This window comes from Capricornis sumatraensis, chromosome 4 (assembly GCF_032405125.1).
Source record: "Capricornis sumatraensis isolate serow.1 chromosome 4, serow.2, whole genome shotgun sequence".
Taxonomy (NCBI): domain Eukaryota; kingdom Metazoa; phylum Chordata; class Mammalia; order Artiodactyla; family Bovidae; genus Capricornis; species Capricornis sumatraensis.
The window spans coordinates 69486683-69503023 of NC_091072.1; the positions used below are offsets into that span (position 1 = coordinate 69486683).

The following is a 16341-nucleotide window of genomic DNA, read 5'->3' on the forward strand; positions in this document are numbered from 1 at the left end:
TATCCCATTTTTCTATCAAAATGGGAAATCCTAGATTTCTAAAACCTAGAGGGAGTTAACGCCATCCTGGACTGAAGGCCAAGATTATAGGAAAAGTAATATAATACATTGTTAAAGTCTCTTATAATATAACATAAATATCCTGAACAAGATCAAAGAAACTACCTGATCTGAATTTAATCAAAGTTCAAAAGATTGCTTCCTCTGCCACATACAGAAATGGAAAAAAATACTTCAGAGGAATTTTTAAATTACACTTTTCATTATATTTTCTCCACTAGGATCCCCAATGATTCACCTTGTTTCAAAACCAATGTAGTAACTTTCCACAAATAAAAGGTTTTTTACTGAAACTTTTATAGTGCATATAACACAACAGAGACCTCCTCCCCACAAATAAAACCCCAAATCCTAACAACAGCAGCAAAAACAAACAATCCTGAAAGGATGCATGATAGTCATCCCTGAATGGTAGAAGATGAAAAGGGACTTTTTTTTGGTATTATGTAACATACTTTTCATAAACACACAAGTGAAAGAAAGTGAAAGTCACTCAGTCATGTCCGACGCTTTGTGACCCCATGGACTATACAGTCCATGGAATTCTCCAGACCAGAATACTGGAGTGGGTAGCCTTTCCCTTCTCCAGGGGATCTTCCCAACCAAGAGATCAAACCCAGGTCTCCCGCATTGCAGGCAGATTCTTTACCAACTGAACCACGAGGGAAGCCCAAAAGTGCACTTGTCCCACCGAGCCAGCCAGGAAAGATTCCTTCAAAAAAGAAAAGGTGATGCTTACAAAAATAAATCCTCAGAATCTTCTCACTCAAACAAATGACCAGATCAATATAAATTCTAGGCAAGAAGAGGAAGAGCTGGGAGGGAACCTGAGGGGTCGGGTGTGGCTCCCAAAGAATAGGACTATAAGCTCAATAAGGGCAGGGACCACCATTGCGTCGTGCATACAGGTGCCCAGCTCAGCGCCAGCCATGTGAATACTGCTTGAATGAGAGAGCGGTCGATGAATGGAGGAGAAACTCTGCCCTTGACAGTCAGGTTTGAGGAGACAGTCAGATAATGAACACAGCTAGAGCAAAGGAAAGTAAGACTTGCACCATTCTTCACTTACAAAGAACATGTTTAATAGTGGTGGTCTTTATACTGTGGACAAATAATTTTTTTTCTAAAGTAAGATTTAACTTTTTAGAGCAGTTTTACATTTACAGCTAAGCTGAGGAGAAGATATGAAGACATCCTACATATCCCCCGCCCTCACACATGCAGTGTCCCCCATCATCAACACACCCCATCAGCGTGGCGCATATCATACAATGGAGGAGCCTACACTGACACCCCATAACCACCTCAAATCCAGAGTTTCCATTACAGTTCATTCTTGACTTTGGATAAATGGGTAACGACATGTATCCCTCACTGTGGTATGATAAGCAAGTTTTCAACTTTTCTAAAAAGTAAATTAAAAGTATGTCTGCAAAATGACAAAAACTATATACAGCTATCCCTCGCTATCTGTGGGAGATTTAGTTCCAGCACTCTGCTCAGATACCAAAATCTGGATGTGCAATTCACTTATCTAAGATGGTACAGTACAGTCAGCCCTCCCTGTGCGTGAGTTGTGAGTCTGCAGATACCAGAGACCAACTGCAGAGTCTCTGCTCCCAGTTCCTGGCCCAAAGCTCCCCAAATCTTCACAATCTTCTAAATGACAGAAGCAGCAGGAGCATCTTTTGTCCTAATATCTGGATTCCCTGGTGGCTCAGATGGTAAAGAGCCTGCCTCCAATGTGGGAGACCTGGGTTTGATCCCTGGGTGGGATGATCCACTGGAGAAGGAAATGGCAACCCACTCCAGTATTCTTGACAACGGGCTACAGTCCATGGGGTCACAAAGAGTCAGACACACTGAGCAACTTCCCTTTCTTTCTTTCCGTTCTTTGACCTTAGTTCTGACAAAAATGGGCTTGCCAGGACATGCTAGTGGTAAAGAACCTGCCTGTCAATGCAGGAGACGTAAGAAACATGGGTTCGATCCCTGGGTCTGGAAGATCCCCTGGAGGAGGGCAAGGCAACCTACTCCCATTCTTGCCTGAAGAATTCCATGGACAGAGGAGCCTGCGGGCTACAGTCCATAGGGTCACAAAGAGTTGGACATGACTGAAGCGACTTAGTGCTTGCACACACACACACACACACACACCAAAGCTACCTTGGCATTTCCTAGGTGACAACAGTATCTTTTGTTGTAACAAGGTGACTCTTAGTGGGCTCCTAAATGGGGATGGGTCACCAGGAAGATCAAACCATGACTGAAACTTCCAGCACCACTCTCCATCCTTCAGGAAGGGAAGAGGGACTAGAAGTGGAGTTAACGATGGGCCATGCCTCCACGATGAAGCCTCCATAAAAATACCAGAGGACAGGATGTGGTGGTGTTCTGGGGAGCTGGAGTGCCCAGAGAGGGCATGGGAGTTCCAAGCCACATACTTAGCCCTAAGTATCTCTTCCATATGAAGCTCATTTTTATGCTTTATCATACCCTTTTACAATAAGCCAGTAAATGTAAATAGATGTTCCCCTGAACTCTGTGAGCCATTCTAGCAAATTTTCAAACCTAAGGAGAAAGTCATGGGAACCCAGATTTACAGTCGGTCAGAAATAGAGGCTGCAGCCTGAGACTTGTGAACGGCACCTCAAGTTTGGAAGGGCCTGTCTTGTGGGACTGAGCCCACTACCTCTAGGCAGACACTGTCAGAAACGAATTAAATGCCAGCCGCAGTCTTCAGCCTTTTTGGCACCAGGAGCCCATTTTGTAGAAGACAATTTTCCCATGGACCAGGTGTGGGGGGATGGTTTCGGGATGATTCAAGTGTGTTACATTGACTGTGCACTTTACTTGTATTATTACATCAGCTCCACCTCAGAGTATCAGGTGTTAGATGTCAGAGGTTGGGAACCCCTGAATTACAGGACACCGAGCTGGTGCTAAAGAGAATTGCTTGGTATAGGGGAAAAAAAGCCCATATATCTGGTGTTAGCAGTGTTGAGTGTGGTGGCATGAGAGCCAACGGGATACACGGGAGGAGTGTGCTTTTTCCCAAGGTCTTCTTGGAAGGGGGCTTGATAAGAACAGCACGACCAGTAGGAAGATACCACCATAACTTGGCATGCGTTTAGAAAGATCTGGCCTGGACCATAAAAAGGGAAATGGGAAGAGCAGGAAGCAGAGCAGAGGAAAACCAGTCAGCAAATCCTACGACAGAGGCAAGATGGGGAAAGGGAAGCATTTCAGTCCTTTCCACAGGTTTGTTTCTGGATAACTGGAAGACTGTTTTTACTCTTTTATTTTTTAAAAGAAATTTATCGATCCATCCATCCAACAAATGTTCACTGGCACTACCATATAGGAATTCTCAACCTCATAAAAAGAAACACTACTTATTTCTCTGAGCCCTTTCAGTTTATTGAGTCCCTGTTATGTTCCAGAATCTCTGCAGGCACGGAGTTAGGATAAAACAGATAGTCTCTACCCTGAACTGATGAGGAGGTAGAAAATAAGAATTAATGTTGTTTCTTCAGCAGCATCTGTGTGTTTAAAAAGAACTGCTCCCTCACTGTTGCTTCAAGATCCCCCTTTGTCCTAACTCCAAACAGGGTTTGGGCCCCACACAGACATAAAGATCTGGCCAGATCCACTGGTCTTAAGTGGCCAAAATAAAGGCAGAATTTACAAGTTTCCCTTCTTAAATTAAGTCACTTTATTTACTACTTAAAAAAAAAAATCTGATCTTAAGCATTTCATTATATAACATAGACATTTTCTTGGATCCTATTTTGAGTTGAGTTTAAAAAAACATTATCAAGAATTTCGCTGGAAATTTTACTACAATGAAGGAAGAGAGAGTCTAAAAAAAATACCCACTAAAAATGCAAATTAGGTCCTGAAGAAAACACTGCAAGACAATACGGTGGTTGTTTGAACAGGAGGCAGGACTGCTGTATCCGGGGATTTCCACTTACCTCTCTCTAGCAGAATTCCAAAAGAAACCATCTTATCTGCACTCCATCCCTGCATTTCTCAATCCTCCCTTCCCCAGAAGCCAAAGTGGGCACAAATCTACTTACACCAAGCCGGGCAGGAATCCTTCCCTTTCTCTGCCCAATAAATCAAAGTTGTCAGGAGCTGCCTCAAATACTCTCACTCTTTCTCTCTGTGCCCCTGGAATTTCTAAAATGGAAATAAAAGTACTTCCCTCATAGGGTTGTTTGGAGGATTAAATCATTGACTTTGTTTATCCAAAGATGAAGATCCAGCTAATTCACACATCTGAATTGATGCTAACTTAAGACCTAAAGTCCAACTTATAAAAAATCTAAATGCATAGACAGGGGCACTTTGATAACTAAAGCAGAAATATCTTGCAAGGAAAAGAAAAATCAGAACATGACAAAAAAGGAGTATTGGAAAATCAGAGTTCTAAATAAAAAGACATATAAAACAAACTGTTGACATCAATTCCCATATGTCCTTAAGGATTATATGATCATAGATTCTTCAGTTAATACTATTTGTGTTGCTGCGGCAGGACATTTCACCTCTCTGGAGAAGAGAACATCCCTGAAATTCTCTCTCTCAATGTTGTCCTTTAGGCTAAAGATATTTTGGTTAAAAGGATGCTTTAAATGTAGCTTAAAATCAACAAAAATTATTTCCTAAATAGCTTTCAAGTGATCCCAAACTGACCCAGATATATTGGGGTGTACTAAATTATGAATTGTGAATTAAAAGACTCACTCATCAGGACTTCCTGGTGGTCCAGAGGTTAAGAATCCGCCCGCCAATGCAGAGGATACAGGTTTGGTCCCTAGTCTGGGAAGATCCCATATGCTGCACAGGAAATAAATCTGTGTGCCACAACTACTGAGTCTGCACTCTAGAGCCTGTGCTCCACAACAAGAGAAGCCACTGTGATGAGAAGCCCTCACACCTCGACAAAGAGCAGCCACTACTTGCCACAGCTAGAGAGAGCTCGTGGGCAGCAACAAGGCCCAGGGAAGCCACAAAACAACAACAAGAACAAAAACTCGCTCATTGACCTCAAGGGGTTTATAATCAAATTAAGGAATCAATATCCAAATAAATGTTTACTAAGTCACACTGCACCGATACTAAGGATCAAGGAGAGCTGAAGTAATCAGAGATGGCTTTGGAGGGATGGGGGACTCAGGTCAGGGTGGAGGAAGGGAAGAATCTGAATCAACAGAAGAAAAGGCACAGAATGAATATGAAGTCTTTGCTTTACAAAGTCTATGTTCTTTCTTTAACTTTAGTCCTGACTTTGCATCTGTCTACAATGCAGGAGACCCGGGTTCGATCCCTGGGTTGGGAAGATCCCCTGGAGAAAGAAATGGCAATCCACTCCAGGACTATTGCCTGGAAAATCCCATGGACAGAGGAGCCTGGTAGGCTACAGCCCATGGGGTCACAGAGAGTCAGACACGATTTAGAGACTTCACTTCACTTCACTTTGCAACCTTGAACAAGTCATGTATTACCTTTACCTTTCAATAAATCCACAATTATTAAGAGTCTACTATATATAAAGTATTGTACACCATTTAAATATTGTAGATTTTCCAGGTTAAGAAATGGGGGGGGCTTTAAGATTAAAGAAGACACAGCTCAAAACTAACTCCAATCTCATATCACCTTGGTTATAAAACAATGAAACAACTGAAACCTGTTCTCTTAAAGAGAATTTTTAAAACTTGCTATTGCTATTTCACCATTCATCAATTAAAATCAAACCCAGCATGAAACCTACATTAAACACATGTGTAACTTTTACTTGGATCAGTCATAGTGTGGGAAAAAATATATTTTTACATGAAAATTTCAGGACCTTGCTCCATTCTTCTCCCATTTGAAAACCATAGTTGTCTTTTGCCACTAAAAACAGTACTTAATTTGACAGCTGTAGAAATAGCCTGAGCCCTTTAATAGCTCATTTATGATAAAGCATTGAATTTATCTAGCAAAAACACAACACATGCATGGGCACTTCCTTTTGCCCTGTGTATTCTAAATCTCTGCCAACTGCAGAGGAAAGAAAGTACAGATGGACAGGATATCCTGAAATTATTTGGTCTGCCTTATGTCACTCCAGAGAGAAATCCTGTGCCTGATTCACAGAGAGAAATTCAAATTAAGTAGAAATATCTAGGGTAGCCAGTCCTGGGGCTAAAGGCAGGCATTCCTCACCAGTGGTTCACCAGGGAAGCTTAGAAGGATGGGTTTGCCTAAAGTGAAATCAAGAAATCTTGGCTTTCCAGAATTCATTTCCCTCATTCCATTAAGCTCTTGGCTTAAGAGAAAGTGATTAAGGACAAAAGCATGCATGCCATTTCTTAAGAACACTAACAGTACCTCAAAACCTATTACATAAAATTACAACTGACTGAATTTAGAGTTATGGAGGCATTCGAATATTCTTGTGTATTTGAACACAATTCCTTTAAAAAAATTTTTTTTTTTGGCATGCAGGATCTTAGTTCCCAGACCAGGGATTGAACCTGTACCCCCTGCATTGGAAGACGGGAGTTTTAACCACAGACATTCAGAGAAGTCCTAGAAACAACTGTTAATGGTACTATATATATATTAAGTCATTGCACATCCAATACATTTCAGCAAATACCACAGAGGACCTAATAGTATGTGTTTGTTACTATGCTTGGTACTGAGACTATAACCGGCTTTTTTGTGATGCCAAACAACTTAATCACTATAAACCTGTAATTTCATCTGTGTAAGTATGTGAAATATGCATAGCTATGGTGAAGATTTAAAGAGCCAATGAATATAAAGTCCTGAGCCTCCATTCAAATCATAGCTTTCTTTTCCTTCTTTTTTAAATGATTACATTGGTAAACAAGACACGCAGCCCAGTAATCTTGAAGCTCTAGTAGAAGATACAGGCAATGGCCCGACACGGTGACAGTGATGCTGATGCTGATAAGGATCTAATAATAGCAGCTAATACTTTTTTAGACTTTACTATGAGCAAGGCTGGTGGCTCAGACGGTAAAGCATCTGCCTGCAGTGCGGGAGAGCCGGGTTCAATCCCTGGGTTGGGAAGATCCCCTGGAGAAGGAAATGGCAACCCACTCCAGTACTCTTCTTGCCTGGAAAATTCCATGGACTGAGGAGCCTGGTGGGCTACAGTCCATGGGGTCGCAAAGAGTCGGACATGACTGAGCGACTTCACTTTCCCTATGAGCAAGGCATTACTCTAAGCACATAGCTCATCAGTCAACCGTTGTGACAACCCTCTGAAGTAAGTGACTAGGGCCATGGTGAAAAAGTGAAAGTCCTTTAAGTCGCTCAGTTGTGTCTGACTCTTCGTGAAACCATGGACTGTAACCTGCCAGGCTCCTCTGTCCATGGAATTCTCCAGGCAAGAATACTGGACTGGGCAGCCATTCCCTTCTCTAGGGGATCTTCATAACCCAAGGATCAAACCCAAGTCTCCTGCATCGCTGGAGATTTACCATCTGAGCACCAGGTAAGCCCCAGGGTTATGGTAGTTGATATTCAAATATGTGGGAATATATCTGAATATATCCTCTAAACCTCATTCTTGAGTGGCTGGAAAAGCACCTTCTAGGAATTAATAATATTAAGCAGGTAAAATGACCCAAGGTTGTGGGGCTGAGACAGTAAAAGAAGTTCTGAGCAAAACAAATTAACATGCAGGAAGGCCCAGAGCAGAGAATGCACACGGATGATCAAAGAACTGGAAGAAGCTCAGTTCTGGTGATATCTATGTGAGGCCACCAGCAACGTATAAATTCCTGTATTCGGAAAAGCAGCTACTGGATAGACAGAAAAACAGAAGTGTTCTCAGAAAAGGCAGGGTGTCCTCAGTGTGATAGGAGTTCCTTGGGTGATAACTCTGCCAGGGAAACCCACCTGTTAGCAGCAGCCTGTACTGGGGAATCCTCTGAACCGGCTTGAGCAGGTAGTGCTTGAGGGCCAGATTAGCACAGCGTGGGCTCACCTGAAAGGAAAGGCATCCAAAGTAAACATGAGCATTTTCCTCCGAAGCAAGAGACCCAGATTCAAGTTCTTGGGAAGCCAAGTTTTAAATAGCCAGCAACTCCAGGAGGGGGTTCATGGAGATACTCCCTTTATTTTAAGGCACAACTCCTACGCTGAGAGGGAGACCAGAGCTGACTCACCATGGAGCCCACCCTCTCTTGTAGGTAGGTCTCTGAAATCACTGATTGATGAGGAAATTCCCAGCCCAGAAATAAAACTACTGGGAACTGAATTCAAATAAACATCAGAGCCTGTTGTCAATATACTCATAATAACAGCTGGTACTGGGGAGAAGGCAGAAAATAAAGACAACCTGAAAAACAGCCTTGCTAAACAAACCTCTTATAAGCCTGAAGAATGTAAACTCTCTCAGATGAACGGCTACAAAGGACAGCCCCAAATCACACTGTTTATGCAAACATTTGATTCTGGAACCCTTCTGACTTGACCATGAGGACATTTGATTCTGTCTTTAAAGTTGTTTTCTATAGTATGTATAACAGATACTGGCGCCCACTTCTGAGCCCCACCTCCAATCTCCATAACAGGTATTAACTGTGGGGAGACAACAAAATGGCCAAGGGAAAATATCCCGGCATCCTAAGATGTCCTGGGGTTCTTACACAGCTCAAGTGAGAAGGGAAGAGTTTTTTCAGATTTGTTCAGAGGGTTCTATTTGTTTCTAAATATATACCTCCAGGGTCTGGTATGCAGGATAATTATGAAAGCATAATGATAATGCATGTTAAGAAAGCATCTGTTGTGCAAGCATCATTAGACATTGGACAGCTAACTTTCCCTGGTCTTATGTGTTTTTTTCGCTGCCAAGGCAACAGAACAACTCACTGGACAGTGATGAGAACCCAGGCCACAGCTACAGATATATTTATATCACACTTCCATTCTTAACAGCACGAAGACTTCAGAAGAAAGGAAAAGAGAGAAGAAAAGTCGACACACAATTTCAAAGTTTAATTACCATACAAATTAGAAGAAATCAGCAATATCTTAATACGTCTAAAACTTTTCTAGTTTGGTGTAAATGGAATTTACTGATAGTTTTAGCTTCAAAACAGAGAAAGGGGTAGCAAAACAGACGATGGTAGCAAAAATACCTCAAATTCTCTAACAACAGCAGCAAAACCTGGGTTTTTCTTGCACTGCTCATCCAACAAAGCTATATTCTTATCAAATTCTTTGATGTATGTGGAATACATTTTTAGATATGGTCCCTTCTTTACAAAGATATCAGCAATTCTTTGTTGTTCCGTCCTAAGGAGTGAGAAGGGATAGACAAGAAAAAGAGTCATTACAGAATCCAAAATATATCCACTGATAAGCAGAGTCCCATTTCCAAGCCATCAGTTTATCTTTTCTTCCTCTCCTTGTAAGAAATATCCCAATGCCCACTCTTTCCCATGTCGATTGTCATTATATTTTGCCTGGTCTCTGCCAGTCCTGACTGGTCTTTCCTGCTTATGTACAGCCAGAGACTTCAGAAAATTCAGATGAATTTCTAAGATAATTTTTTGTAAGAAGAATGATAAAGTACGGACCAGGAAATTCTTTGTAATTACATTGTATTTTAGCATGCCTTTAAAAGAGAGCTTTTAGTCACTCCTCAGTCCTTAAACTCTGTAATTATAGTTTTAGTCTTTCCTTAGCCCTTAAACTGTATAAGTGTAAATTTTATACTTAGGCTACAGTGAAGTATTAATCACTATTTAGCATATTTTCCCAACATGTAGAGGCAAGATATTTCCAAAACAGGCAGAGGTATTTTCATGGATTATATATAAATAAAACTTAGAGGGAAATTTTTTTTATCATGAAAGTAGGTGATACACAATGTTGCTGTTCTAATAATTTGGGGGTTACCATGAACTTCAACAGTAAATCCAACTCCCTAAACCAAACTCGCCACCCACTTCTAAAAATGTCACCAAACTTTCTATTACTCTCTAAATATCATAATGGGCTTCCCTAGTGGCTTAGATGGCAAAAAGAATCTGTCTGCAATGTGGGAGACTGGGGTTTGATCCCTGGGTTGGGAAGATCCCCTGGAGAAGGAAATGGCAACCCACTCCAGTATTCTTGGCTGGAGAATTCCATGGACAGAAGAGCCTGGTGGACTATAGTCCACAGGGTCACAAAGAGTCAGACAGGATCGAATGACTAACACACAAATACGGGTAATGGCAGTCAACCTTTGGTATTGTTTTTCCGTTGTGAAATCTACAGCATCTACAATGATGTCATATATGTGTAAATTTTCTAAACCAAACAGAAGAATCTCCCTATTCTCTTGGTTAACGGTCTCCTTTAGAAAAGGTAGTTTCCTCTTTTTGAGGTTCCAAAAAGACAGACATTTTAAAATGTTTCCAGTGTGAATGTATCAACTAAACCCTCCTCCCAGTCTCAAAAATCTTGATTATCAAAGGGCACCTACAGAAAGTTAAATTGGCCAAATACAGGCCCTTCTTGCTTTTGAGATGACATTACTAAAGAATTAAAAAATGTAGAGTACTGAGCTCAGTGCACCAGTAAATTCTGGCCATCTAACGTGATCAATCTAGGGAACTTCCCTGGCAGTCCAATGGTTAAGACTACAAGCCTCCACTATGCAGGGGGCACAGGTTCAATCCCCAGTCTGGGAAATAAGATCATGCATGATGTGCTGTGTGGCCAAAAATAAATAAATAAAGTGATCAATCTCCAGGTAATTGCCAAGAAAATTCAATATACTGAATAAACACAATGTAAGGAACAGCAAATCTTTGTCACATGCAGGTCCCTCCTGCCTTTATCTAAAACTGGAAACTCTGGGAAAGCTGGTCGGCCCATTTTTACCAGTTTGACATTCTTTCCTCCAGCTCCTTCAGGAGATCCCGATTGAGCTCATACAGCTGAGGCAAGTAGTACAGGATCTGATTTAGGATCCGGTCCTCAATCACTGGTTTCCCAAGTTGCCTGGAAGCATGGGCTACTGCACCCCGGAAATCCTGTTGCAGTTCAGAGGAGGAAAAACAATGTACACACACATACCACTTAATATAATGAAAAGCATTTCCCCCAGTCACTCTCTTTACCACAACAATATAAACTACAAACTGTATTTCCCATGTAGAGTTCAAATTGAAAGCACCCACTTCCTCTTACCCCAATTACTTGGATAAGAAAGTACACACACACACACATACACACACACACCCCAAGTGGCTGGGGTGGATATTTGGTTTTTAAACAGAACATGTGATATTTCTCTTAAATCTTTTGGTTTGATCTCCAAACTTAGCAATTATATTAAGGAGGTATCTGCAAATTATACTAGAACTCTAAGTAGTCATCAAAATTATTCCAATACTGCTATATGAACAAAATCCATTTATTTAAAAGTCCCCAGAAGATCTTAATTAATTTTACATTGGGAGCATCCTTTTGTCCACTTTCAGTAATTATTTGCCAACTTCTGGAACATTCTAACTGAGACATTTGGAGGGTGGTACATTCTTGATTATCAGAATCAAGCCCTTGTTCCTATTTCACTGTATTTCATCGAGCTATCTCCATTTTCCTCATCTGTTAAATGGTTTATAAGACTTTAATTAGCTACTGCACACAAAGCTTTCTGCAATGTATTTGGCACACAGACTCAACAAAACATTATACCTCGGGACTTAAAAGTCTCTCTTCCCTCTATCCAACCTCACCATAAATTCACCAGAATTTATACTTTATAGAAATTAAAATTTTTTCTTATCACACATTCTTTTTCCTTGACTTTTCCCTATAATAAGGCTATTTACACCATGTTTTAAGACAAGTCCACCCTACTCCACCCTCTCTCTCCAGAGAACTTGGAAAGGGTGAGGCTGGAGATGGTACCTGGCCAGAATTCCAAATATCTTGAGGCCTACCCTCGGGATAAGTAAGACAATAGCAAACTGTATCACAGTCCTGAGGATTCAAAAAAAAAAAAAAAAATTGTTCCTTCTTAGAAAGGAAATTTAATTAAAAACCTTAAGGCAAAGGTTGGGTAAAACAGACTCTTTACTAGGCTTTACCTTCTTTCTCCTTTCTAACTGCTTCCCTTTAGGAATTCACTGGGCAAATCAAAAAACAAAACAAAGACCCTGATTTCTTCCCTGATCCCTTTTAATGCCCACCCTGTACATACACACACTAACCATTAGTATCAGTATTTCTTGAGCTTCTTGTGAAGGACAACAAAAGTTAAAGTGAAGTTGCTCAGTCATGTCTGACTCTTTGCGACCCTGTGGACTGTAGCCTACCAGGCTCCTCCGTCCACCGGATTCTCCAGACAAGAATACTGGAGTGGGTGGCCATTTCCTTCTCCAGGGGATCTTCCCAACCCGGGGATTGAACCCGGGTCTCCTGCATTACAGGCAGAGCTCTGAGCCACCAGCGAAGCCCAACAAACTCATATCTAATTTGAAAGTAAACAAAAGCTGCCAGAGTAATGAAAATGAAAACAACAGTAAACAAATGGAACCTAATTAAACTTAAAAAGTTTCTGCAAAGGAAAGGAAACCATAAACGAAAGGAAAAAAAAGTCCACAGAATGGGAAAAAATATTTGCAAATAAAGTAACCTACAAAGTATTAATCTCCAAAATATACAACTAGCTCATGCAGCTCTATGTCAAAAAAACAAACAATCCAATCAAAAAATGTACAGAAGATCTAAATAGGTATTTCTCCAAAGAAGACATACAGATATCCAAGAGGCTCATGAAAAAATGCTCAACATCACCAACAATCAGAAAGATGCAAATCGAAACTACAGTGAAGTATCACCTCATACTTTATTTTATTGGGCTCCAAAATCACTGCAGATGGTGACTGAAGCCATGAAATTAAAAGACGCTTGCTCCTTGGAAGAAAAGCTATGACCAACCCAGACAGCATATTAAAAAGCAGAGACATTACTTTGCCAACAAAGGTCTGTCTAGTCAAAGCTATGGTTTTTCCAGTAGTCATGTATGGATGTGAGAGTTTGGCTATAAAGAAAGCTGAGCGCAGAAGAACTGATGCTTTTTAACTGTGGTGTTGGAGAAGACTCTTGAGAGTCCCTTGGACAGCAAGGAGATCCAACCAGTCCATCCTAAAGGAAGTCAGTCCTGAATATTCATTGAAAGGACTGATGCGGAAGCTCAAACTCCAAAACTTTGGCTACTTGATGCACAGAACTGACTCACTGGAAAGGACCCAGATGCTGGGAAAGATTGAAGGTGGGAGGAGAAGGGGACAACAGAGGATGAGATGGCTGGATGGCATCACCGACTGAATAGACAGAGTTTGAGTAAGCTCCGGGAGTTGGTGATGGACAGGGAGGCCTGGTGTGCTGCAGTCCATGAGGTTGCAAAAAGTCAGATACAACTGAGTGACTGAACTGAATCACCTCATACAGGTCAGGATGGCATCATCAAAATATCTACAAATAATAAATGCTAGAGAGTCTGTGGAGAAAAGGGAACCCTCCTACACTGTGGGTGGGAATGCAAATTGGTACAGCTACTAGGGGGACAGTATGGACGCTCCTTAAAATACTAAAAACAGAACTACCGTACGACCCAGCAATCCCATTCCTAGGCATCTATCAGGAGAAAATCATGCTTCAAAAGGACACATGCAAATGTTTACTGCAGCACTATCTGCAACAGTCAAGACATGGAGGGACTTCCCTAGTAGTCAAGTGGCCAAGATCCTTGTTTCCACGGCAGAAAGCAAGGGTTCGACCCCTGGTTGAGGAACCAGATTCTGTGATTCTGCATGTCACCCCATACAACCAAAGGGGAAGAAAAGAAAAAACGACTCCTCTTCTAAGGCATATTTTAGACAAGTTAAATGCTATGCTCGACAAGTGCTAATAAACCCTTCACTTAGTCCTCAGTGTGTTCAGTTGCTAAGTTGTGTCCAACTCTTCATGATCCCATGCGCTGTAGCCCACCCAAGGAACTTTCCAGGCAAGAATACTGCAGTGAGTTACCATTTCCTCCTGCAGGGGATCTTTCCGCGTCTTCTGTGCCTCCTGCATTGAAAGGTGCATTCTTTACCACTGAGCCACCTGGGAAGCCCTCAGTACCTGGGACTAACTTTATCAACCCAAAATAGTCATATTAACCCACAGGAACCAAACTACTTCCACCAATAACTAAAGAACTATTTTTACAACCAATTACTGTAATATAAAATAAGAATTCATTACTTGTATAAACTAAAATTCAGAAAACCACACAAAACAACTCCACAAACCAAATGGACTGGGGCCAGATTCCACCTCCAAACAGCTTGTTTTTATCAGCACTCACATATAGTTAGAGAAAATACAGCTAACTTAACATTTTTGACAGTCATCAGGATTTCCATCAGGCAGAATTATACAGCATGTATTTACATATCACAAATAACATCCTCAACTATAAATAAACTCAAAGCACTATAGTTAAACATCTTCTATGGCGTTTTTTCATTTTCCCAGTTTAACAACTAATGTAATTAAGATGCAAGAGTTCCTTTTTCAGCAAAACAAGAAGCAGTGTCCTTTCTTCTGATAGGTTAAATGATGGATATGTTTGTCTCTTGGCAGGAGGATAACTTTTATTTTCCAGTTAGAAGGCATTTCCTCAGCCAGGACAGTGACAGCAGACATTAGCTGCTAAGCAGCTTAAGAACCTGTTTGACACAGCTTTTGCTAGACTCTGCATTCCATGTCTGCCACCACTGCCAAAAAGGAAACTGGTTTATTTAAGACACAGTCAACAGAGACCAGCTAGTATGCTGCGCTGACGAGTAAGGTGGTCACCTCTAACTTGGGGTCATTGACACATCTGGCAAAACTGTGGGTTTTTTTTTTTTTTTTGAGTATTACTGGGTAATGTCAGCAGTTCTGCAGAAACGAATGGCCCAAGATGCCATTTTGGGGGATTGAACTGTGCTTTTCTTGGAAGAAAAGCTATGACCAACCTAGACAGCATATTAAAAAGCAGAGACATTACTTTGCCAGCAAAGGTCCATCTAGTCAAAGCTATAGTTTTTCCAGTAGTCATGTATGGGTGTGAGAGCTGGATCATAAAGAAACTGAGCACCAAAGAATTGATGCTTTTGAACTGTGGTGTTGGAGAAGACTCTTGGAGTCCCTTGGACTGCAAGATCCAACCAGTCCATCCTAAAGGAAATCAGTCCTGAATATTCATTGAAAGGACTGATGCTGAAGCTGAAGCTCCAATACTTTGGCCATCTGATGTGAAGAGCCAACTCACTGGAAAAGACCCTGATGCTGGGAAAGATTGAAAGCAGGAGAAGAAGGGGACAACAGAGGATGAGATAATTGGCATCACCACCTCAATGGACATGAGTCTGAGTAGGCTCCGGGAGTTGGTGATGGACAGGGACTGCATGCTGCAGTCCATGGGGTTGCAAAAAGTCAGACATGACTGAGCGACTGAACTGAACTGTGAGGCATGCAGGACCTTAGTTCCCAGACCAGGGATTGAACCCGTGATCCCTGCAGTGGAGGCACTGGATTTTAACCACTGAACCACCAGGGAAGTCCACCATGATGTATTTTTCTTTAATTATGACAGCATGTCAAAATAAAAAGAGAAATAATTATAAGAGCAAAAGAAGAATGTTTATGATGACCTTAACTGCACAGGGCAGCCCTGGCCCCCATCTCATTTCCCCACCCTGTGGGCCACCATCCCCTGAAAGCCATGTGCAGTGGCCACAATGCCAGATGTAACTAAGTCACACAGAAACTACACACAATCTAACTTCTCAGCTCTTCATGAACCTCGACCACTGCCAAACATGCGACACTGGAAGGAGGAAAAAAATTTTTTTAATCGAAAGGATGATTACAACATATGTCTGGTTCTTCTTCTAAATGCTAACAGCCAGGATAATTTGGGAAAGTGTGATGACACTTAAGAGCCAGAGGCAAAACTATTTTGGGGCAGAAGAATCTAAAGTTGCCAACACCCCCTTGAATAAGTCAGTGAGGACACAGACCATAGGACTAGTACTTTCAGTTAGATCCAGAGTATACTTTTTCACACTGGAAAAGCTGAGGAATTAAAATAAATGGGTGCAGGGGAGCTATACTATAAAAATGTTAGGTGCTGGCATCCCTGGTGGCTCAGTGGTAAAGAATCTGCCTGCCAGTGCAGAAGACAGGGGTTTGATCCCTGGTCCAGGAAGA

At 41.4% G+C, this 16341-nt stretch overlaps 1 protein-coding gene across 1 annotated transcript in view; it reads right to left on the reverse strand.

Annotated features, from left to right (window-relative positions):
- The window catches only part of FGD6 (FYVE, RhoGEF and PH domain containing 6), a 103507-nt gene that overhangs the window by 27274 nt on the left and 59892 nt on the right, over positions 1-16341 (reverse strand). Inside the window, exons 6-8 of the mRNA XM_068971209.1 lie at positions 10969-11120; positions 9234-9390; positions 7990-8077 (exon numbers count right to left, since the gene is read on the reverse strand). Coding sequence (XP_068827310.1) covers positions 7990-8077; positions 9234-9390; positions 10969-11120 — 397 coding nt within the window. The remainder of the gene's footprint in view (positions 1-7989; positions 8078-9233; positions 9391-10968; positions 11121-16341) is intronic.